Source organism: Musca autumnalis, unplaced genomic scaffold (genome assembly GCF_047663935.1).
Source record: "Musca autumnalis isolate F117 unplaced genomic scaffold, ASM4766393v1 scaffold_3, whole genome shotgun sequence".
NCBI lineage: Eukaryota > Metazoa > Arthropoda > Insecta > Diptera > Muscidae > Musca > Musca autumnalis.
The window spans coordinates 194,733,963-194,757,530 of NW_027411866.1; the positions used below are offsets into that span (position 1 = coordinate 194,733,963).

Sequence of the window (23,568 nt, forward strand, 5' to 3'; positions counted from 1 at the left end):
ATAAATAAATAAATAAATAAATAAATAAATAAATAAATAAATAAATAAATAAATAAATAAATAAATAAATAAATAAATAAATAAATAAATAAATAAATAAATAAATAAATAAATAAATAAATAAATAAATAAATAAATAAATAAATAAATAAATAAATAAATAAATAAATAAATAAATAAATAAATAAATAAATAAATAAATAAATAAATAAATAAATAAATAAATAAATAAATAAATAAATAAATAAATAAATAAATAAATAAATAAATAAATTAATAAATAAATAAATAAATAAATAAATAAATAAATAAATAAATAAATAAATAAATAAATAAATAAACAAATAAATAAATAAATAAAACAAAAATTAAAATCGAAAATGTTTACATTTTAAAAGTCAAATTATATTATCATTATTTCTGCAAACTTATTTGTTTTAATTTTCTTTGTCGAATGAGTGTAATAAGTACTGTTGGCACTTTTGAATTTTTGGAATTTTTTCGATTTTTTGTTTTTTTTTCTAATATTCAAATTCACTCTATGATAAAGAAAATGAAATTTATTTTTTCTTATCTAAATATCACTCACATTATACACAATACATATTATTATTTTTTCTGCTTTTTATCATTCACAATTATTTAGTCACTGCACTTTTTTACATTTCAATTTATAAATGTTTAAATATTAAATTATTAATTTAATTTTTTCAATTTCACTTTTCCACGAACCTTTCGCACTTACAATATCAAACTGACTGATATTTTTCTTATTGTTGATATTTGCAAATACTTGGAGTAGCTGTAAAACTCTCACCTTATCTCTCTCACGAGAAGAAATAGTAAAACAATGTAAATTGTTTGTGTAAACAATCAAATGCAGAATTTTCATCTTCTTCTGTGACACTAGGTAGTTCTTGCAGATCGATCTAATTTGAACAGTAATACATTTGTTATTGTAAAATGATAAAGTATCGCTCTTTTATAGAAAAGAAGTTCAGAAAGCGATTACTTTTGGTAGAGGAAGTGAGTAAGTCACTTCCAAATGCTAGCTGGGTTGTATCTTTCTGTCTGTGTTTGAGTGTGTTTGTGTGTGTATTATATTCATATGTCTTATTTTGATATTGCCCCAAATTTACTATCATTGTCAAAAGTGTTGTCGGTCTGTTTCAAGTTTGAGTGTCTAAATAACATCTTCCATATGTAAAACTTCCTCTCTCTCTCACGATAGATTGCGACTACTTAGACCAGAGTGAGGCAGAGAACATTTTTGGGTCTCTCTTGTGCTCTCAATGAGCGTAAATTTGTTGTTGTTCACAACGTGTTAGCATCTACAAAGGCTGTGAGCGATAACAAATTTACGCTCACTTAGAGCACATGGGCTCTCTTGTGAGTCACAATGCCTCCTCCTGACTTAGACATAAGAGGGTATGAATGTGTTGCATGTCTTGTGGGAAGTGAAAGCGTATGAAGATGTGTATGACTTTGTCGGTAGTCTGTAAAGTAGTTTTGTTTCTGATTGGATTTTGCTTACAAATCTCTAAGTTTTTTTCGAATTATTCTTTGCAATTTGTAGTTGAAAAATAAAAGAAATAACAGTTTGAGTTAATGCATTACAAAAATAGGTTTTAATTTAAAAACATAATTTTGGGAAAGAAATATGAAAGAGTTTTTGTTGTTGTAACAGTGTTCGATATAATGTATGTATGCTCGTTCTTCTGTTCAATCTGGCCCTGGGTCTATCTCCAGTTCCAGGAAAGTGGCTGCTTCGATGGGATGTAACCACAGACCCACTGGAGTTAGATGAGTAGGTTTGGCTGGACAGTTGAAAAGGTGTTTTGTGTTGTGCGGGCCCATGCCATATACTGGGCAGATGTCTTGCGCGACGTGGTCGATTTCCGCCCAAAAAGAATTTAGGCGACTGCAATATCCCGAGCGTAGTTGAGCCAAAACTACTCTGGTTTGTAGTGGCGGCTGATGCTCCTCAGCTGCGATAGGTGGGGGATGTACTCCGAGAACTTTATTCACACTCTATTTGCTTATGGCCTTAGCAACTAGCATCCGTGTGAATGCTATTTAAACTTGCTTGATATGCATTTTGATCTAGGGATTCACTTCTGTATCGTTGGACCTCTCCCTCTAGAGCTTGGATATCCTTCCTGATCTGCCTGAATGTGTCGGGCCTACCCACAAGATTGTGATTGGGATGGCTCACACGGTAACATCCAAGCAGGTATTGCAACGAAAGCATCTCATTGTGTTGCTTTACTGGAAGAATCTTTGCCTCCTCATGTAGATGGTCGACTGAAGATTAGAGGAGGCACTCTGTTGCTGTTCTCAGGGCGGCATTCTGGCAAGTTTGAATCTTTTTCCAATTCGTATCACATAATCTCGGGGACCAGACTGGCGCCGCATAGCTTACCACAGACCGACCTATCGCGTTATATGTGGTCAACAAGGTTTCTTTATCTGCACCCCAAGTGCTGCCGGCTAGGGACTTGAGGACCTTGTTCCTGCTTTTCAGTTTGTCGCAGATAGATATGGCATGTGCGCACGACTTGAACGAAGTGTCAAATGTGACCCCTACAATTTTGGGGCAGTTTATGGCCGGAATTCGACCAAACTGCGCTGTCCATGTGGTGAACAAAGTGGCTGTAGATTTTGTGGCGGAAATCTGCATATTCCTCGAGTGGAAAAAGCTGATAAGATCGGTTAAATAGGTGTTCAGTCTCTCACAGATGTCATCAGGGAAGGTACCTGACGCCAGGATCGTGCAATCATCTGCATACGTTACGATCTCGATGCCGTCTGGTGGGGGCGGAATATAGGAGAGGTAGAGGTTAAACAGTTCCGGAGATATCATCCCACATTGGGGAACTCCCTGTTTCACTCTAGCGGGGTTTGGACTTCTTGTTCCTGAATACCACGTACGACTGGCGTCCACACATATAATTGACTATCCAACGTTTCGAGCTTGGCTGGAGGGTTGTTTGCTCAATGTCCTCATATAGCGTGGAGTGCCTGACTGTATCAAAGGCCACCATAACTGTTCTATCGCACGGCCGTCTCTGGTTGAGTCCTCGACAAATATGTGTGGTAATGGCGTGCAGCGCAGTTGTCGTGCTGTGCTGCTTATGGAATCCATGCCGATGATCGGCAACTTGATAGCTATTTCTGATACTGGGGAGGACTAGGGACTCAAGGGTCTTTGCTACGGGCGACAAATACGAAATCGGCCTGTATGATTCACTTTTGCTGGCATCCTTGCCGGGCTTCCGTAGTGGGACCACCCTGCCCATTTTCCAGACTTCGGGAAGAATGAGGGTAAATAGCGACAAGTTGAGAACTTTAGTGAGATACTTCACTCCCGGCTCATCCAGCTGCTTCAGCATTACCATGGAGATTCCATCAGTGCCCAACGCTTTGGATGATTTAGCGTTCCTGATGGCATTGGCAACATCATCCATTGTAAACTATGGTGGTTTCTACTCGGCAGGAATAGATCTGATGCGACGTAATACTCTTCTCTTCGCCCTGTCACTCTCGGGGTGCTCGACAAACTGTCGATTGAAATAACTTGCGCACCTCTTCGAGTCAGTCAACGTAACATCGCCAAACGTGACTGAGGTCCTATCTTTCCTTCTTCCAGGGTTCGAGAGTGACTTAACCGTTACCCACAACTTACCTATACCGGCTCCAAAGTTGGAACTCTTCAAATGATTGAACCACTTGTTCCGCTTATGTTCGCCGACCAGCCGGTTAACTTCCAGTGTCAGCTCCCTGACTCTGGGCTTATATCAATCAATCCCACGGCAGCGGGTTCTTTGTACCGGATTGACCCGGAACTACACAACATCATTGTTCCGGCTAGCGGCTGCCACCCCAGTGTACATATGTTTGTACATATAAAAGAGTAGGTTTTTAATGTTTGGGTTTTTTAAATAAGCAAATCTTCGATTATGGGAAATGCATCATAATCATTTTACATCATTTTAATGAGGTAAGCCAACATTTTGACCAATAACTCCAAAATGTTCTATATGTATAGTGGGCTGCATCTATGTTTTTCCCCGAAAGTTATGCCGTGTCCATTGTTAAGGCTGAACAACCTAATTCTTAATTTTCAATGTTTTTTACTGGTTTTTATATAAACTCTTTTTCCCACAATTCAGAAAAAAATTACTTTATATTTGATCATGTACACATGCATTTCAACTTAATAATATTAATTGAAAATGAAATGTGCGTTAATCATTTACACAATTTCAAGCAAACAAAAAAACAGAAAGAAAAACAAAAACAGCCAACATTCAATAAATGTTCATTGAATTTATTTTTAATTGCTTGAAATGGACAATAATAAAAAACAAACAACATAAACATTCAACTAAACTAAAAAAACAACACGAAAACATATTATTTCATCATTTTGTTGTTTTTTGGCTAGACCCTCTGGGAATTTTGTACATAAAATATAAATGAAAGACAAATATTTTCTCTGCATTTTTCTCTCCAGCTTTTTATTTTGAATCACACAAAAAAACATGGTACGGATATAAAAACTCTATATTAATCAAGGTGAAATATTATCCTATTGATAATAAATATAAACGATATGTATGTAGGTATATTGTGTGTGTATATGAATGGATCCCAAAGGTATAAATGAACAAACAAATGAATGTTTTTTGTTATTACATAAAAACACCTGCAATATAAGTTAATAATATCATGGGTAAAATAATTCTTGTTATTTAAAATCGATTCTTTTTTCTTTGACATAAATACCTATCTAAATTTTTTTTCTTATTTTAAAATAAGTGGAATGCAAAATTTTCTCGTGAATATTTGATATTGCTATTTAGCAATCAATAATATTTTTTTCTTATTTTGTTTTAAATGTGTAAAATAATGAAAATATATTGTATCAGCACAAACACCACCAGAGTTCTGAGTGATGTATGTTTATCTGACTAGCTCAGAGATAGGTGTAGCATACCTTTAGGAGCGATCATTGTGTGAGTTCAAGTTTTTTTCAATCAGTTGAATTGTGTGCCAACAAAAGTATAGGCCGATTTCGCTTTTGTCGTATGTAGCAAAGACCCTTCAGGCCTTAGTCCTCCCCAGTATCAGACATAGCTATCAAGTTGCCGATCATAAGCATGGATTCCGTAAGCAGCACAGCACGACAACAGCGATGTACGTCATTACCACATATATTTGCCAAGGACTCAACCAGAGACCGCCGTGTGATAGAACAGAACAAAAGCCACGCTGTTTGGGGACATTGAGCAGACAACCCTCCGGCCAAGCTTGAAACGTTGGATAGTCAATTATATGTGTGGACGCCAGTCGTACGTGGTATTCAGGAACAAGAAGTCCAAACCCCGCTAGAGTGAAACAGGGAGTTCCCCAATGTGGGATGATATCTCCGGAACTGTTTAACCTCTACCTCTCCTATATTCCGCCCCCACCAGACGGCATCGAGATCGTAACGTATGCAGATGATTGCACGATCCTGGCGTCAGGTACCTTCCCTGATGACATCTGTGAGAGACTGAACACCTATTTAACCGATCTTATCAGCTTTTTCCACTCGAGGAATATGCAGATTTCCGCCACAAAATCTACAGCCACTTTGTTCACCACATGGACAGCGCAGTTTGGTCGAATTCCGGCCATAAACTGCCCCAAAATTGTAGGGGTCACATTTGACACTTCGTTCAAGTCGTGCGCACATGCCATATCTATCTGCGACAAACTGAAAAGCAGGAACAAGGTCCTCAAGTCCCTAACCGGCAGCATTTGGGGTGCAGATAAAGAAACCTTGTTGACCACATACAACGCGATAGGTCGGTATGTCGGAGAAAAATTTTTTTCTTTCGATATTCATATGACATCCCCGCAAACCAATATCTTAATGAAAGTTGTTTGAAGTTGTTGACATAATTTCGGAACGAAATGCCGGAGTGAAATCGGATCGATTTCGTAACGATTTTGGAACGAAATCTGAAGAAAATCCTTGGGAATTACGACATATGCTCCGATATCGGAACGAAATCTGTACAAAATCTGAAATATTTCCCCTCCGAAAAATCGTTTAGAAATCGGAACGAAATCTGAGCGATTTTACTTGCGAAATTATTCAGACGTGTCGGACATCCTATACTTGGTTTGCTGGGATGATTCCAAAATCTTTTAGAAACCTTTACGAATATTCGTAAGGTATCTCAAATTTTCATACGAGATTTTTCCAAAATCGTTCAGAAACATGTACGAAAATTCGGAGGAAAATATTCGAATTCCGAATTTCCCAAAGATTTTCTTCCGATTTCGTTCCGAACCCCTTCATACAACTTTCGTTAAGATATTGTTATGATTTCGGATCTGACATCGGACGTAGCGTCCGAATTTTGTTCCGATTTCGTTACGATGTCGGTACGATTGGTTTGCTGGGACCATATGATCAGTATTTACTTCCAAACAAAAGTAAAGGCACGTTTGCTACACCCAAAGTAAACCAAAAATCACTTTAAGAACCACATTAACCTGAAATATCAAAATGTTTAAGCATGGTGAAATTGGAGAAAAATACAGATTCCTTGGAAACCTCAGATAGACAAAACTACTTGATGTATCAACAAGAAATCTTTTTTTATATCCTCAGCCTTTAGGCTAAAGATACGACCAAAAATGTGCCTCATCGAAATAATGGTGTTAGACCCAAAGTATGTTTGTACGATATCCGTTTCAGACAATTTTGAGTCGATCTAGCAATGTCCGACTGTCTGTCTGGCTGGCTGGTGCGCACGATAACTCTCGAACGGATCTTCGATTCGGTTCAAATTTTGGTAATCGAAATATTTTGTCCAGATTGGATTTAAGTTCGAAGATGGGCCATATCGGTCCACTCCAGGTACCTCCCCCACAAAAGTTCAAAAATGTTCGGAAAAATTGTCCGCACAATAACTCTTGAAGGGAGTAACCGAATTAGTCCAGACTTTGCACATCGTGACATTTCTACCAGCCATAGATGAGGTTCCAATATGGGCCCTATTGGTCCACTCTTTCAGTTACCTCCCACACAAAATTTTGCTTAAGTGCAGTTTAAGGCCTGCTGTCGAATCGCTTTGATTTTTGTTGCATCCACTTATATTCACTACCCCCATTATGACGATATAATTTTTTTCAGGAGCAAGTCCATACTTTCTCAGCAATCAGCACGAAAACTGCAAACTACCCATATAATACCATGTGTCGTAGTTGGAGCGCACGATAACTCTCGAACGGATCAACATATCTCAAATTTTGGGTCTTTCAATATTTTGTCCAAATTTAGTTTAAGTTCGAAGATAGACCATATCGGTCCACTCCTTCCGGTACCTCCCCCACAAAGGTTCAACATTTTTCGCCAAGATTGTGGGCATGATAACTCTAGGAGGGAGTACTCGAAGTTAGTCAAACTTTGCTAACCAAACCTAGTTTTGGACTCTGTTGATGATTTTTGACGATTTTCCAAATTTTATTGAAGATTTCCGATTTTTTGACGAATATGGACTATATCGGTCCACTCATTCACTCATTTCGGTACCTCTCACACAAAATTTGGAAAAAGTATAGTTTAACAACTCCTCTCTGATCTTATTAATTTGTGATGCAGCAGGTTGCACTTGCGGACCCTGTTACGACGTTGTATTTTTTTTCGTGGACAAGCCCATACTTCCTGTGATAATGACCCAAAAAGGTCCAGAAAATCCTACCGGCACCACCTAAACTGGCTAATGTGTAAAATAACCCTTTAAAAGAAAAATCGATTTAGCTCAAACTTTGTAAATTGAAAAGTTAAACTGTAATATATTTAAATTCAGAAAATTAAGTACAACATTTTTAATTATATAGTCTTTAAGGAAAATATCCATAGACTAATAAAGAAAAATAATTATTTCCTACAGATTTGTATTAGGTCCGAATATGTACCACATCGGATCCCTCCTACGGGTACACCCTACCCAAAGTTTGGAAAAAATGCACTCGTCTTGGATCATTCTGAATTTTCATCCTTTCCATCCTGGAAAATTTTCCCAACAGCTAAAAAACCTACAGAAGTATTGTGTTCACTTTTTTTCTTCGGGTACGTGGCTGAGGGTATATCTCTGTCGGCTCAGCTGACTGATAATTTCTTACTTGTTTTAATCAATTCCTAAAAAATAAATGTGTATTCCAAAGTCTGTACAGTCGAACTTCTCTATAATGTAGCACTTGGGCACCGACGAATTATCACTATATAGAGAGGCTATTTTCTGTGAGAACTTCCACTTGTGTCATAAAACAACTTCATAATAGATAAGTACTAGTTATAGGCAAGTCGTTATAGAGAAGTTTGACTGTACTAGATTCTGACAATTTTTGACCATGGTCTTGACACTGGTCGGCGTTGCGAATGTAACAGAACATTTCTTGAAACATTGTAGCGTTTTTATTGGGATAGCGTTTGCAATTTTGTTTTTTCAAAATAGTCTGGCTTAATCCCATTGTTGTTGTTTTAATATTTTAAAACAACTAGTTTATTAGTGGAAAAGACTTGGCATTGTTTACCAAGGGGTAAGGCAGGGAATACTATAGTTTCGATTCTCGCCATAGAATCTCATCAGTTCCCTTGTTTTTTGTTTGTGGATATTCTCAACAACAATGGGATTAAGCCAGACTATTTTGAAAAAACAAAATTGCAAACGCTAACCCAATAAAAACGCCACAATGTTTCTACTTGAAGACACTGGCACGACGTGTGTTGTTTTTGCTGTAAAGCAGACCAACCAAATTTTGGTGTGTGCATTCGTTGAAATTCGACGACACATACTAGTGGAAAAGATTTGAATTGTTTTCGCAGACACTTTCGTCGAAGTTGTGTGAGGTTGCCAAAGAAAAACTTCTCATTGAACTTTTTTCTTTCTTCACCTTTATACTTCGAGCTGACGATTGATGTTTGGGTATAAAAAGTTTCTTGTTGAAGAAGTTATTGAAAAATATCTTCGGTGGAGAATATCCACAAACAAAAAACAAGGGAACTGATGAGATTCTGTGGCGAGAATCGAAACTATAGTATTCCCTGCCTTACCCCTTGGTGAACAATGCCAAGTCTTTTCCACTAATAAACTAGTTGTTGTAAAATATTAAAAAAACAACAATGGGATTAAGCCAGACTATTTTGAAAAAACAAAATAACATTTTTTGTATAGCAGTTTTACACCCCTAAAAGCTGTTAGTAATATTTTATTACTAAATTGGCTTTAAAATGGGAATATTTTACCGCATTATTATTACTTTTGTGGTCATTGTTTTTCTACATTTGCCTAATCTTTATTATTTCTTTTTTCTAAATTACTAATTTATATTGTCACGACAAGAAGAAACTCATTTGTGCTGTAAATATTTTCATGTTTTGCAGTGCTAGATGATATATTGCTAAAATTAAGCTAATATTTATTGTGGCTTAAAACAGTTTTTATCGCTTAAATGTACTGCGAGCATTTGCGTAAGTAGCAAATGAATCATTAAACAATGACTGAATGTGCGTATGTATGCATGTTATATGGCCATGGAGGTTCTTAGCATGCTTTAGAGGGCTTGAGGACATTGAAAATCGAAAGAAAAATGAAACAGAAAAAATATGAACATGCTTAGCCAAAACACCAACAAAAAAAGCTCGTAATGCTAACAATATAATTCATAACAGCTTGTATAGCAAACCTACAAAATGTTGTCATAAAAATAAAAGCCTCCGTTGACTTTATGTCGAATAAGTAAGTATATTACCGTACAAACACCCAGTTACTCCCGAACGGAATATATTTATTAATCATAAAAAAATTTTAACGCCTTTCGTTTATGCCAAAAATCGCACAGAATTTACGTTTTAATAACAATAACAAAAAATCCATAATTTGGAGATTGCTATTGATAGAGCATATGTTTCAACTACATAAGGAATGTGGAATGGCCCTCCCATATTAAGGATATTAGAAACGACCTTCACTGGGAAAAATGTACAAACGCACAAAAGCAAAGTAAAACAATGAAAACCTTATCCATATTAATTTTATTGTTTTTATCATCAAATAAATGACCAATGAATTTTTATACAAATCATATTTCCCAAGACACCCACCACCGCCGCCAACTGGGATTGTTCACAACTGAATGAATGGTGTATTCCATGAGGCTAATACATATAACAAAACAATACCACACGATAATCAAACATGATAAAGCTAAAATGAATTTGTGATGTTAGTTTTTCATGGCCTTCAAAAAGGGAATTCTTATTTCCAAGGCAATCAACGTTAACGGACTTTTAACTAAGAGCACTGGTAAGGCAATACCTAATAAATGAGCCGTATCGATAGTGGCAATTAGCTAATAAATATATACAGTTTTTATGGTTCTAAAGCTTTAAAGCTATTTCTGTGAAAATAAGTTAGTTGTAAATTTTAATCCTTAAATACACAAATTATTAAAATTAATGTGTGTTACCCTTTTCCGCCTGGCCTTTTTGTCATGTCCATGAAAAATATGTATTTGTAATCTTTGTTTGTTACACGTCTAAAGCCTTTAATAAATTTCCTTTTTTCGTTGATCTTAGCTATGCGAAATTACCATCATGAAATTAATATGTTTTCACACCTATAATGTAAGTCCGCTTCGTATGCAGAATGTGGGTGTGAACATTGAATAAAAGTGGAGAAAAGCTAATTTGTTAATTGTGTGAGAAAATATGAATAAATGTTATATTTACGTGTGGTTAATTACATGGAATTAAGTAACACCCAAAAATATGCAATAAATAATATTTAAAGTAAACACTTTAATGTGGGGCATTAAATGTTAAAATTGTTACGAGTTAATAACACATTTATCAAAACGTATTTACAATTATGAATTGGGGATTTGTATACAACAACAATAGTGGCTGAAATGCCAAAGTATGGTTGGAAAACGAATGATAGGACACTGATTTTGCTAAAGCCTCCAAAAAACGGATATATGTTAGAAATATGTTCGGATCTAAACGAATATTTGTTTGGGACTGGTTACAAAAAATATATGCTTGGATGCAAACATAATTTGTTTGTGTCCAAAGAAATATATGTTTGCAACATTTTGTAACATATCTAAATTTTATTTGTTTGGGTACCAACATATTGTTTATGTTAGAACATATCTTTTATGGGTGGAGAGAGAATTTTTGACAAAGAGAGTAACAACAGGGCACTTACGGCTGCTGAATGCTGTTTTATAATAAAGAGCAGTGTGTATGGTGTAATAGGAGACGCAGACGCTTTGGTGGTGTGTATGCGGCCAAACACGTGTGTTTCGGAGGCTAAAGAAAAACGTTGTTCTTTTTTCTTCAGTTTTCTAAATTCAATCGTTTAGTGAAGACGGTAAAGTGAGTGAATAAATCAGTGTTTTTGTTTTAAACATTAAAATTAAACGCCCAATGCATTTTATAATTGGACATTTTATAATTGAATCAGAAAGGTGAATGGAAATATTTTATTTGACAAGGAAGAAATCGCATTTAATATTGGTAATTACATCAATAAATTTTGCATACACATACATACATATGTATATATATATGGATATACCTATTTATTACATTATATAGCACTGGAAAGTACAAACCTAAACGACAAAAACATTAGTTGGATTTTGTTGTTTGTTGGATTTTATGGCCCCATCTAAACATGGTTAAATATTGCCTGTTTAAAGCTTTTCGGGGCTATATCTCTGAAACTAATGCGAATCTTCTTCTGACCTCTGACGCGAATTTGTAGATAAGGGACCGAATAAAATATTTGGAGAAATAATGAACTCGAAAAACTACATTTATTGCCTCAAACTTAAATATCGAAAATTTCCGTAATTTTTGTATATTTCGCTACATGTCTCAAAAACCTATATTTTTTTCTTAATGTTTTCTTTTGGAAAATTATTCGCTGGAATGCCATGTTGTAAAATGCCTCTATCACGTAGTTTTCAGTATAATTTTCAACGACCATTTAATAAATACGTCAATAATGCGGTGAGATCCGAAATGGGAGAATTAACTGTTAGTGTAAACTGTGTTTGAAATACGTGTTGTAAAAGATATGATGCAAAATACCGCTGAAACAACATGAAGTAAACATTTTAGAGTTTCAGAATGTTCTCAAGAATTGCTGAGATCTTTATTTGGAATATTTTTGCAAACGGTTACTTGGTTCAACTCCCAGTAGTTTAGGTGATACTGATACGGTGTTTCTATGTAAGTTTTTCTTTGTGTGTGAATGTGTGACTTTTTATAAATTATTTCATTCAGTTTTTTTATTAAAGTCTGTTATGTATTTTTTTGGAATTTTTTATGTACCTATGTGTCTGTTGTTGGTTTTGTGTTAGGCATTTCTATGCCTTTCAATAAACCACCACCATTTATAAATGTGTGTATACGATAGATATAGCCAGTGAGCGCTTACTGAGAGCAAGTGAGCATACATTTCAATGTGTTTTATATTGAAATTTACACTCCCTTGCTCTTAGTAAGAGCACACTGGTGTATGTGTTTGTTTTTTTGTGGCTTTTGGGTTTGTATTTGTTTGCACCCAAACATATATTTTTTTTGCAGGAAACAAACATATGTTATGATTGGGACTGATTGCAAACAAATATATCTTTGCTGCAAAACATGTTTGGGACATATGTTACAGAGGCCTTTTTTCCTCCGTGTATATATGACAATGGGAATGAAAAAACATGAGAGTAGCGTATATGTTATGGATACCAAATACGTGTGCTACTAGATAAGTCTCTGACCTAGGCAAGAGCTCGTATTGCCAGGTGCCATTTTACTTTGCCATTGGAAAGTTTGACATTTTTAGCATATACGTAATCAGTACAGTTTGAAGTGCGACCATCTGTTGCTTTGTTTACAGTGGATTGAAAAAATTAATTTGCCAAAACATGGAGTTTAGTTGTGTACATTTTTATCTGATAATTTTTCACAACTTTCAGGACAAGATTGCATCGATCGTTGAAGCATCGATGAAGCTCCAACCTTAAGAACTATTAACAACTGATTCAATGAATTCAATCTTGACCAACGCTCGCTCAAAGACGAAGTTTGTGAAGGTTGTCCAAAAACGTCGAAGAACATTGATGCCGTGGGTGAACTGATAAGGCAAGATCGGGCACTACTTCCACCACCATAATTTCGATATTGCACAAACCATAAAAAAGTTTTGTTCTCATTGGATCCAGCACAATTTGAAAATCGCTCAAAAATCTAATGTCGTTTGGTGCATAGTCATTTTGAAAAAAGAAGCACTATCGAGGTGCTTCAAAAGGCGTTTATAAGATGGACACAGGTGTCGAATCAGGGATCAATGCGTATGAGCCCGAAACAAAACAGCAATATACGAAATTTTTTCGCAGAAGCATTTCGAAGTTTCTTCGGGAAACTGGCCATGTGGCGATTATTCCGCTTGAGCAACGTAGAAAGTTCAATTTGTTTACCTGACATCTTTGGAGAAATTAAAGAAAAAAACAAGTAGGATAGTTTCAGTCAGCTGTGCTGACGGAGATAAACCCTCAGCCACTGACAAAAAAAAAAAACATAATAATTGTGACGTGTATACAATATATTGATTTTGTATCACGAGTTTGCTATACCAAATCATTGACATATATAAAACATTTTTAGTAATCAAACTTCATCATAAAGGATTCGAAATATTAAATTACATTAAACAAAGTTTGGAAGAAATTGTTTGGTTTGGTTTCGGAGCTTTTGGGCCATTATCTCAGGAAGTATTGACTTACTCCGGAAAAAATGTACCGTTATAAATGAGGCCGCTAGAACAAACTACTGAAAAAATATTCAAAACAATGGGAGAGGAGCTTCACTTTATCCGAATTTTGTGTGGGAGGTACCCGAAGGAGTGAGCCGATACAATTCATATTCCAACCTGATGCAGACTGCATGAATTAATAGGATGTGCGAAGTCTGCACCAATCATAAACTCCTTGCGAGTATTTTCTTGCGGATTTGTCATTTTTGCTGGTGCCGTCAGGGTTTTTGGAGCTTTTAGGCCAATATCTCAGGACATATGGACTTGCGCAGGAAAATAATTGTTTCGTTGTAAAGGGAGCCGCAAGGACAACTTACTGATAGAAATTTCAAAACGATCCGAGAGGAGATCTTAAACTTCACTTTATCCGAAATTTGTTTGGGAGGTACCCAAAGGAGTGGATCGATATAGTCCATATTCGAACCCGATCTAAATCTGGAAGGAATAATACGATGTGCAATGTTTGGACCAAATCGATCGCTCGTTTCGAGAGTTATCGTTCACACCAATTTACAGAAAAATTTTGAACTTTTGTGGGGGAGGTACCTAAGAGAGTGAAAGTGGATTTCGAACTTAAACTAAGTTTGGACAAAATATTACGAAGGCCAAATTTTGGACCGAGTCGGCAGATCCGTTCGAGAGTTATTGTGCTCTCCAACCACTACACGTGGAGCCATAGGGGTTTTTTAAACCTTTCGGACTATTTTTTCAGGAAGTATGGACATGCCCCTGATGAAATTTGTACCATCGTATGGTGCGCAGTGAATTCAAGTTGTTACAACAAAAATCAAAGCGATTAGAGAGCAGGTCCTAAACAGAACTCTTCTGAAACTTTGTGTGGGAACCTCATCTAATTCTGGTGGAAACTTCTCAATGTGCAAGGATGGACCAAATCGGTTACTCCCTTTAAGAATTATCGTGCGCACAAATTTTCCGAACATTTTTGAACTTTTGTGGGGGAAATACCGGAAGGAGTGAACCGATATAACCCATATTCGAACTTAAACCAAGTTTGTACAAAATTTTGGATCGAATCGGTTGATCCGCTCGAGAGTTATCTTGCGCTCCAGCCAGCTAGACAGACAGACGGACATGGACATGGCTAAATCAACTCCAAATTGTCTGAAACGGATTTCGTCCAAACATACTTGGGTCTAAAACACTTATTTCGATGAGGACCGTATGAAAGTGCATATACCCTCGTTAGCATAAATGCTGAAGGTATAATTACGGAGTGTAGATCAAATGTACCTTTTCAGATGAAAAGAGATCTGCTAAAATAAATGGGAGTTCCTTGAATAGTTTGGAAAAAGTCGGTTTCGAGAATTATCGTGCTCACCAGCCAGACGGACAGCTTAATCCACTCTAATATGTCTGAGACGGGTGTGTTGGTGGTGGACATTCAGTGTGAAAGGCGGGTTTGCTTACTACTACCCAGCAAAAAGTTTGCTTCAAAGATTCAGTTAAATCATATGGACAAGTGATTTGGAAGTTGAGTAGGTTTGGCGGGAAAGTGGAAAAGGTGTTGTGCGGACCTGTGTCGCATGTGAGCAGATGTTTTGCGCAGTGCCGTCAATCCTTGCCAAATAGTAATTCAGACGGCTGCACCATCCCGCTCGTAGTTGAGCCAAAACTACTCTTTTTTTCGTGGCAGCTGACGCTTCTCAGCTGCGATGGATGGGGGTGATATGCTTGTTGATCTGGAGGTGTTCCCTTGTAACGCTGGACCTCTTCTTCTAGATCATGAGGATTCTCCTTGACCTACCTGCATGGGCGGTGCCTATCCACCATATTGTGATTGGGATGGCTCGAACGGTAACACCCAAGCAAGTACTGCAACGAAAGCAGGTGGTTGTGTCGCCGCACTGGAAATATATTTGCCTCCTCATGATGCCTCCTCATGCCGGATGCTACTTATATGTGAAAAATGGATGTCAATCATTGGATTGCATTCGAATGCGGTTAAAATGTAGGGAATTGAAGTGCATTTTTAAAACTCTGATTGAACTGCATCCGGAGGCAGTTAAAATGTGAGAAATATATGTCATTCATAGGCGCATTCGGGCCTAAAATGTGGGGAATGAAGTGACTTTTTTCACTACTGCGTTAGAACTGCATCAAAACATGCCGTAAAAGAACTAGTCTACATTTCAATACTTCCAATTAAGTATGCTGGGTACATTACGTTTGCACCCATCAACAGTTGCTACTTTGGACTAAGTAAGCAGTTTAACAACAAAGCCAAAACTCGTCAAACAGAAATTACAACCAACAAAACAGCGATACAACTTGCCCAAAAATTCTGTTGAAAGAAAAATAAAAATTTAAACTCGTCCAATATTTTCTTTAGGTAGTATAAATTGAGAATTTTCCCTTGGAATATGAGCGAGGGCATTGAGTCAAACCAATGCGTTGGATTTAAATGTCTAGCATCTGAATTTAATTGTCTTCTTGTTTCGGTACTTCGGCAACTCTGCTTCACATAAGCATTCTTTAAAGAATGTTCATGTAGTGGGAATGGGTATTGTATGACTGATGACAATACTTATACGCCCCATATTCTCTTATTTATAAAACTTTTGAAGACATTTTTACAACATATTTCTAACTTAATTTAAACATCATTTTCAAATGTTTATTTTAAATCATTTTCAAATTTATAGAAAACAAAGAGAATATTTTTTTTTCAACTTACCTGACCCATATTGGTAAAACCATATTTATCTGCAATTATATCAGCCATTTCTGGTCCAGCGGGAATATGCACAGCAAATTCATTCGTATACATTGGTTGGCGGGGTAGACTGTGTGTACCACGGAAACTATCCAACAAATCGTCATGAAATTGTAATAAATTATCATCACGAGGACTTGTGGAATTCGACAGCTGTTGTTGTTGCTCTTGTTCGCTTTCATTATTGATAATTTGTGAAAAGGCATCGCTATAATCATTTAGGATTATCTTAACAGCCGAATTGGTAGCATTCATATCATTTGAGGTTATGTACAGGTCGTTGTTGTTGTTGTTGCTGTTACTATTGTGGTAATTATTGCTACTATTTACATGTTGACTAATTGCTGTTGCTACTCCTGCTGTCGTTGTTGTTCCTTTATTTACGGTGGTGGAGGTGGTGGTTGAGGTGGCTGCATTGTTGGTCTTGACAGCTTTCCCTTCATTTAAAGGCAATGCATTAGGTTGCTGTTGTGGGTGTTGGTGGTTTAGCTCAAGGCTAGGTACAGCCAATACGCTGGGTAATATAACTAACATCACTAGGAAATATTTACACAATTGTGTTAGTGTTGTTGTGCGATGATGTTGTCGATGATGCAAGTGGTGGCTGTGATGCATTTTGCCAAAATTGAATAGATTCCATATCACTGGTTTCGTTGGGCTACAGATGCTGCTGCGGCTGCTGCTGCTGCTTTTGTTGCTCTTCTTACTGGTCATGGTTGGATATCGCCCCCGGGGTCTTTCGCGCCACTTTTGGGTTTGATGGAAATATGATGTTGTTACTGTTGTAGCTGCTGTATTCACAAGCAATTTTGTTTCTTCCGGGCAGGTATTACTGTGATACAATTTTCGACAAAATGTCGAAGCAACAGCATCTGCAGCAGCAGCATCATCACCATTGCCATTATATACTAAGTATGTTGCTAAACCATCTTCCTGTGTTATTGATGATGACGTGTCCCCACCACTCACACTACCATTGTTGGCTTGTAGTTTCAACGCCTCACTCTGTGACGATGATGATAGTTTGCCATTTTGAAAATTCACATTTGTTGCTGTTGTCAATTTCTTTTCACATTGCCAAATGTATGAGGGAATTGTGCCACAGCAGTTGGTGGTGGAAGTGACATTTTTGGTGTTGATTTCACATTGAGATGATATTGAATTGTCACATTCATCATCGTTGTTTGGATTATGATATAAATTCATAGTTGGATAGATTTCTGGGATAAGTTATGGTGGACGTGTTGTTGTTTTTGTTGGCTTTGTGTCTAAGAAGGATATAGAGAGGGTGTGGTTGGTTGGGTGAGAGTGTGCGACAGCTAGATAGAAACACGTTCCAGAAGTACAAAACCAATTTCGCAATCACACACACCGAAAAAGTTGCTGTGCTAAGTAGAGCGCCGAGCAACTAAAGTCCCTGTTGACTCTGTACGTAGAAGAATTGTGGAGGGGAGGGAGAAATTTGAGTTTGGAGTTTTAATCAAATTTAAAAGGATTTTGATTAAAATGCATATGTATGGATTTTCTGGTTATACTTGTTGTTGTTGATGTGGTTGATATAGTTATATACGTAGTTAAAAATGTTCTGAATGTTGTTGCGGGCATTGGCGACAACATGCGTACGGTTTATTGATAAAACAATTTTCCACAAAAAATAACAAAATGATGGCAATATATTTATTTATATGGAGATGTATTTATATTGCTACTTGAATTTATTTTTTTTTATTTTGTTGATATTTGTTTGAGTTAAACGATCATTTTGCTGAAAAGATATAGAAAAAGAAAAAAGGGAATTATTTAAAATGTTCATACAAAGCAAAAAAAAACTGTTAAATAAATAGAGAGAAACATTTGTGCCTAGAATAAAAATATGGATGCGGTCACAGGTGACGTATGAATAATGTCGCTATTTATACGCCCTGTGGTGGTATACTTTAACTCATTATTTTTTTGTTATCGACAAAAATCGGTAGAATTAAAATGCTTATTTAATAGGCAATTAACGAATTTATTCGATAAGGTAGCGACCAAAATAAATGTATAGCCTAGCGGTAGCAAAAGCGTCGTCAAGTTATAATAGTATTTTTATTAATAATTTTTCGTTTTAATTTTACCGACTTTTGTCGGTAACCAAACAATGCGCTGCATAATTCCAATATTAACGCCTAAAAATTTGCAGGATCCATAGTTATGTTATAATAACTGAAAAAATCAATTAAAATCGGAAACAAGCAACACATTGTGCTATTTATCGAGGCATAAGTTTTTTCTTTATCGTTAAAAACGTAAATAGTATTGGGTATATTATGTCAATGACGAAAGCCTGCGGGAAATTTATTTATCAATGTAGCTTAAGACCTAGAAGTCCAGTAATATTGGGCAGACTTTAGGTGTTTGGTGTTTGGGAGCTATATCCAAATCCGAACCGATTTAAGTATAATTTGGCACATTTAATTCTAGTTTGAATTCAGTGACATATTCCAAATTTCATTAAGATTGGGCAGAATTTAGGTGTTTGCTGCACCAAATACATGAAATCGGGCGAACATATATTCGGGAGATATATCCAAATCGGAACCGATTTAAGTATAATTATGCACATTTATTTCTAGTTTGAATTCGATGACATTTTCCAAATTTCATCCAAATTGGGTAAAATTTGCGTTTATGGTTCACTAAATACCTCAAATCGGGCGAAAATATATATGAAAGCTATATCCAAATCTGAACCGATTTTCACCAAAAGCAATAGCGTTGTTCCTATGGCTAAAAAATGATATTCCCCAATGTTGAGCAGAATCGGCGTCCTATAGTTTGATCACAAAAACACACGGACAGACGGACGGACATGCATAAATCGACTCAGAAAGTGATTCTATATATATCCCCAAAAAGAGCTGTGGGCAGTGTTGCCGAATTTGACGATTTATCGTCATTTTGACGATTTTTTGACCAAAATTTCAAAAATGACGATTTGACGATTTAATGGTGCAAAATGACGATTTTTCACGTAATCCAGAATTGCATGAAATAAAAGACGATAGCTATATTTTAACCAAAATTTCACGAAAGACTTTAAGGAAAGAAATGTTCCAACCTCAATTGTATGAGTTTTTCCGATATTTTATAGCAATTTCCAGATGGATTGGCTATATTTAGGCACATATATGGAATACAGGTTTTTGCCTCATCTTCGATATACATCAGCTGAAAATTTTCATTGTTAATGGATGAAAATCTTCCTTTTCGAGATAAACTACTTCCTACTGATGCCCTCTTTAACGACAGTTTTTGTCGATTTCCGAGTGTCCATCAAACAAAATGTACGTGTACTTACAGACATGGACGATCACACTATCAAGCAAGCGGTATTTGAAGTAAACTGTCATTCAAAACTGGCAATGTGTACCCAGCTTAACCATGCTGCATTACTGTCAAATCGATAACCACAGGGAAAACTATCATCTGCTGAAAGCTGTTTTTATAGCGGTATTTAAGTGAGATTGGGTTAGATTTATTGCTGTGGGTTGTATATTTTATGTTGTCAGTCTCATTGACAAAACTATCAGCGAAAAAATCGCACTAAAAGGTAACCAAACCTAGTTTTTTATCATGTTGACGATTTTTGACGATTTTCTAAATTTCGTTGACGATTTTACGATTTTTTTGACGATTTACGGCCAAAAACTGTCGGCAACGCTGGCTGTGGGGCTATCTCATTTACTTGTGCATGTTACGTACAAATGCTCAAAGGAATTATACCCCTTACCACAATGTGGTGTAGGGTATAAAAATCTACGAGCTCATAAATTTTTTTTTATAAAATTCCACGACTTTGAAAAATAACATTTACAAAATTTCATAACTCGAATAACATTTTTTTAAAAAAATCCAAGTGCTCATAAAAATAATTTTCAAAAATTCCGAGAGCTTATACAAATATTTTTAAATAATCCACGAGCTCATAAAAATATTTTTAAAAAATTCCGAGAGCTTATACCAATATTTTTAAAAAATCCACGAGCTCATAAAAATATTTTTAAAAATCAACGAGCTCATAAAAATATTTTTAAAAATTCCGAGAGGTTATACCAATATTTTTAAAAATTCCACGAGCTCATAAAAATATTTTTAAAAAATCCACGAGCTCATAAATATATTTTTTAAAAATTCACGAGCTCATAAAAATATTTTTAAAAAATCCACGAGCTCACAAATTTTTTTTAAAAAATCCACTAGTTCATAAAAAATATTTTTTTAAAAAATCACGAGCTCATAAAAAATATTTTTTAAAAAATCACGAGCTCATAGAATTATTTTTAAAAAATCGACAAGCTTATAAAAACCTTTTTAAGAAATCCACGAGCATATAAAAATATTTTTAAATAACCCACAAGCTCATCAAAAAATATTTTTAAATAATCCACGAGCCCGTAAAAATATTTTTAAAAAATCCACGAGTTCACAAAAATATTTTTAAAAAACCCACGAGTTCATAAAAATATTTTTAAAAAACCTACGATCTCATCAAAAAATATTTTTAAAAAATTCAAGAACTCATAAATATATTTTTAAAAAATCCACGAGCTGATAAAAATATTTTTTTTTAAATTCACGAGCTCATAATAATATTTTTAAAAACTCCACGAGCTTGTATATCTATATCTCACACAACTATTTTTAAAAAATCCACGAGCTCTTAAAAGTATTTTTAAAAAATCCATGAGCTCACAAAATTTTTTTAAAAAATACACGAGCTCAGAAAAATAATTTTTAAAAAACCACGAGCTTATAAAAATATTTTTAAAAAATCCACGAGGTCTTAAACATTTTTTTTTAAAAACGATCTCCACAAGTTCTTATAAATATTTTTAAAAAATTCACGAGCTCATAAACGTATTTTTAAATAACCCTATAGCTCATAAAAGTATTTTTAAAAACGATCTCACAAATATATTTTTAAATAATCGACGAGCACACACAAAATATTTTTAAAAAAACCACGAACTCATGAATATATTTTTTAAAAAATCCACGAGCTTATAAAAATATTTTTAAAAAATCAACGAGCTCATAAAAATATTTTTAAAAAATCCACGGACTCATAAAATTATTTTTAAAAAATCCACGAGCTTGTAAACGTATTTTTAAATAAAAAATCCACGAGCTCATAAAAATATTTTCAAAAAATCCACGAGCTCATAAATCTATCAATATAAAAAAAAAAATCCACGAGCTCATAAAATTATTTTCAAAAAAAATCCACGAGCTCATAAAATTATTTTCAAAAAATCCACGAGCTCATAAAAATATTTTAAAAAAAAATCCACGAGCGCATAAATATATTTTCAAAAAAATCCACGAGCTCATAAAAATATTTGTAAAAAATCCACAAGCTCATATAAATATTTTTAAAAAATCCACGAGCTCATAAAAAATACTTATAAAAAATCCACGAGCTCATAAAAATAATTTTAAAAAAATTCACAAGCTCATAAACATATTTTAAATAATCCACGAGCTCATAAAAATATTTTTAAAAAATCGACGAGCTCATAAAATTTTTTTACAAAATCCAGAAGATCATACAAATATTTTTAAAAAATCCAGAAGATCATAAAAATATTTTTAAAAAAATCCGTAAGCTTATAGATTTTTTTTTAAAAATCCACGAGCTCATAAAAAGGTTTTAAAAAACCAACGAGCTTATAAAAATATTTTTAAATAATCCTCGAGCTCATAAAAATATTTTTAAAAAATTCCCAAGCAAGCAGTGTGCGTAGTAGGGTTAAGCTATGTGCTTAGTTAAGTAATGTCGTGTTCGAATAAGTGTAATAAAGTCAATAAAGAAGTGTAACCCCCTGTTTTTGTAACTAATTTTTGTTCGTTCGTCTATATTCGTTATAATTTAGGCATCAGTAGCTCAGACCCAATATGACATACAGACGCGTTCCATATATAGATAAGGATTCCTCATTTAAAAATTAGCACTCTACATTTGCGCTAAGGCGAGTAAATCGATCTACAAAATTTGACAACTCGTGTGAAAAGAATAAATTTTTTTACAAAAACAGGGGGCCAGTATCGCATTATAAACGAATTTAAGTTATTGGCTACAAATTGTATCAGGAATAAAATGACGTCTACCTGGGTTAAGTTAATCCTAATTGCGTTACAATATCCGTTATATGTAGTGATTGAAATAATCATAACGTTACACACGAAAAAACGATACTCTATAATAAAATTGAGGTATAAAACGGTTCAGTAGCAAATGAAAGAAAAATAAGGCAAAACACATTGGAGAATTTGAATTACTTGAATGTAAGGTCATATGGTATGTATGAGCGATGTCGTTACTAATACGCCACTTTATAAAAAAAACGTGTTCAATAAAATTTCTAAATCGAAGATGTATTTTTTTATTTTGACATACGATTTCTGTACTTAGTTATAAATACATAATTTATGAAGCCGATAGCCTGTGTTGCTAGTGCTTTATTACTATAATTTTATTATAATTTGTTATTATAATAAATATTTTAAATAAATAAATAAATAAATAAACATAATTTAATTGCTTTCTTTTTTAACATTTTGATTTAACATCACCAAGCTTGCAATTTCCTGCTTCACGGAACTTGTAGTTTTATTTTCATTAGTTGCTGCATTGAAACTTACTCAGAACCAAAAATTTTTCCATGTTTTTTTTTCATTAATCCATAGCCTGGGTTTTCGTCCTCATCACGGCGAGAGAAATAAAGTGAAATCTTCCAATTTTTTGTACTTATAAAATATTCTAATCCCCAAATACATTTTTCCTTGGCGTTTCAATCAAATAATGGAATGCCCAAATGATATGTGCAAGAATAACAAATCTGACTAATTGAATTTTCTGCGAAAAACAAATCAAGGTTATCTTCAGGCTTATAAATTATTAAATTTTCC

The 23,568-nt window shown here is 34.8% G+C and overlaps 1 protein-coding gene across 19 annotated transcripts in view; it reads right to left on the bottom strand.

Moving 5' to 3' along the window:
- The window catches only part of Fur2 (furin-like protease 2), a 719,646-nt gene that overhangs the window by 165,207 nt on the left and 530,871 nt on the right, over positions 1–23,568 (bottom strand). For all 19 annotated transcript variants that reach the window (XM_073976168.1, XM_073976161.1, XM_073976169.1 and 16 more), the window contains one exon: positions 16,579–18,382. In XM_073976168.1, coding sequence (XP_073832269.1) covers positions 16,579–17,823 — 1,245 coding nt within the window. In that variant the 5' untranslated portion in view covers positions 17,824–18,382. The remainder of the gene's footprint in view (positions 1–16,578; positions 18,383–23,568) is intronic.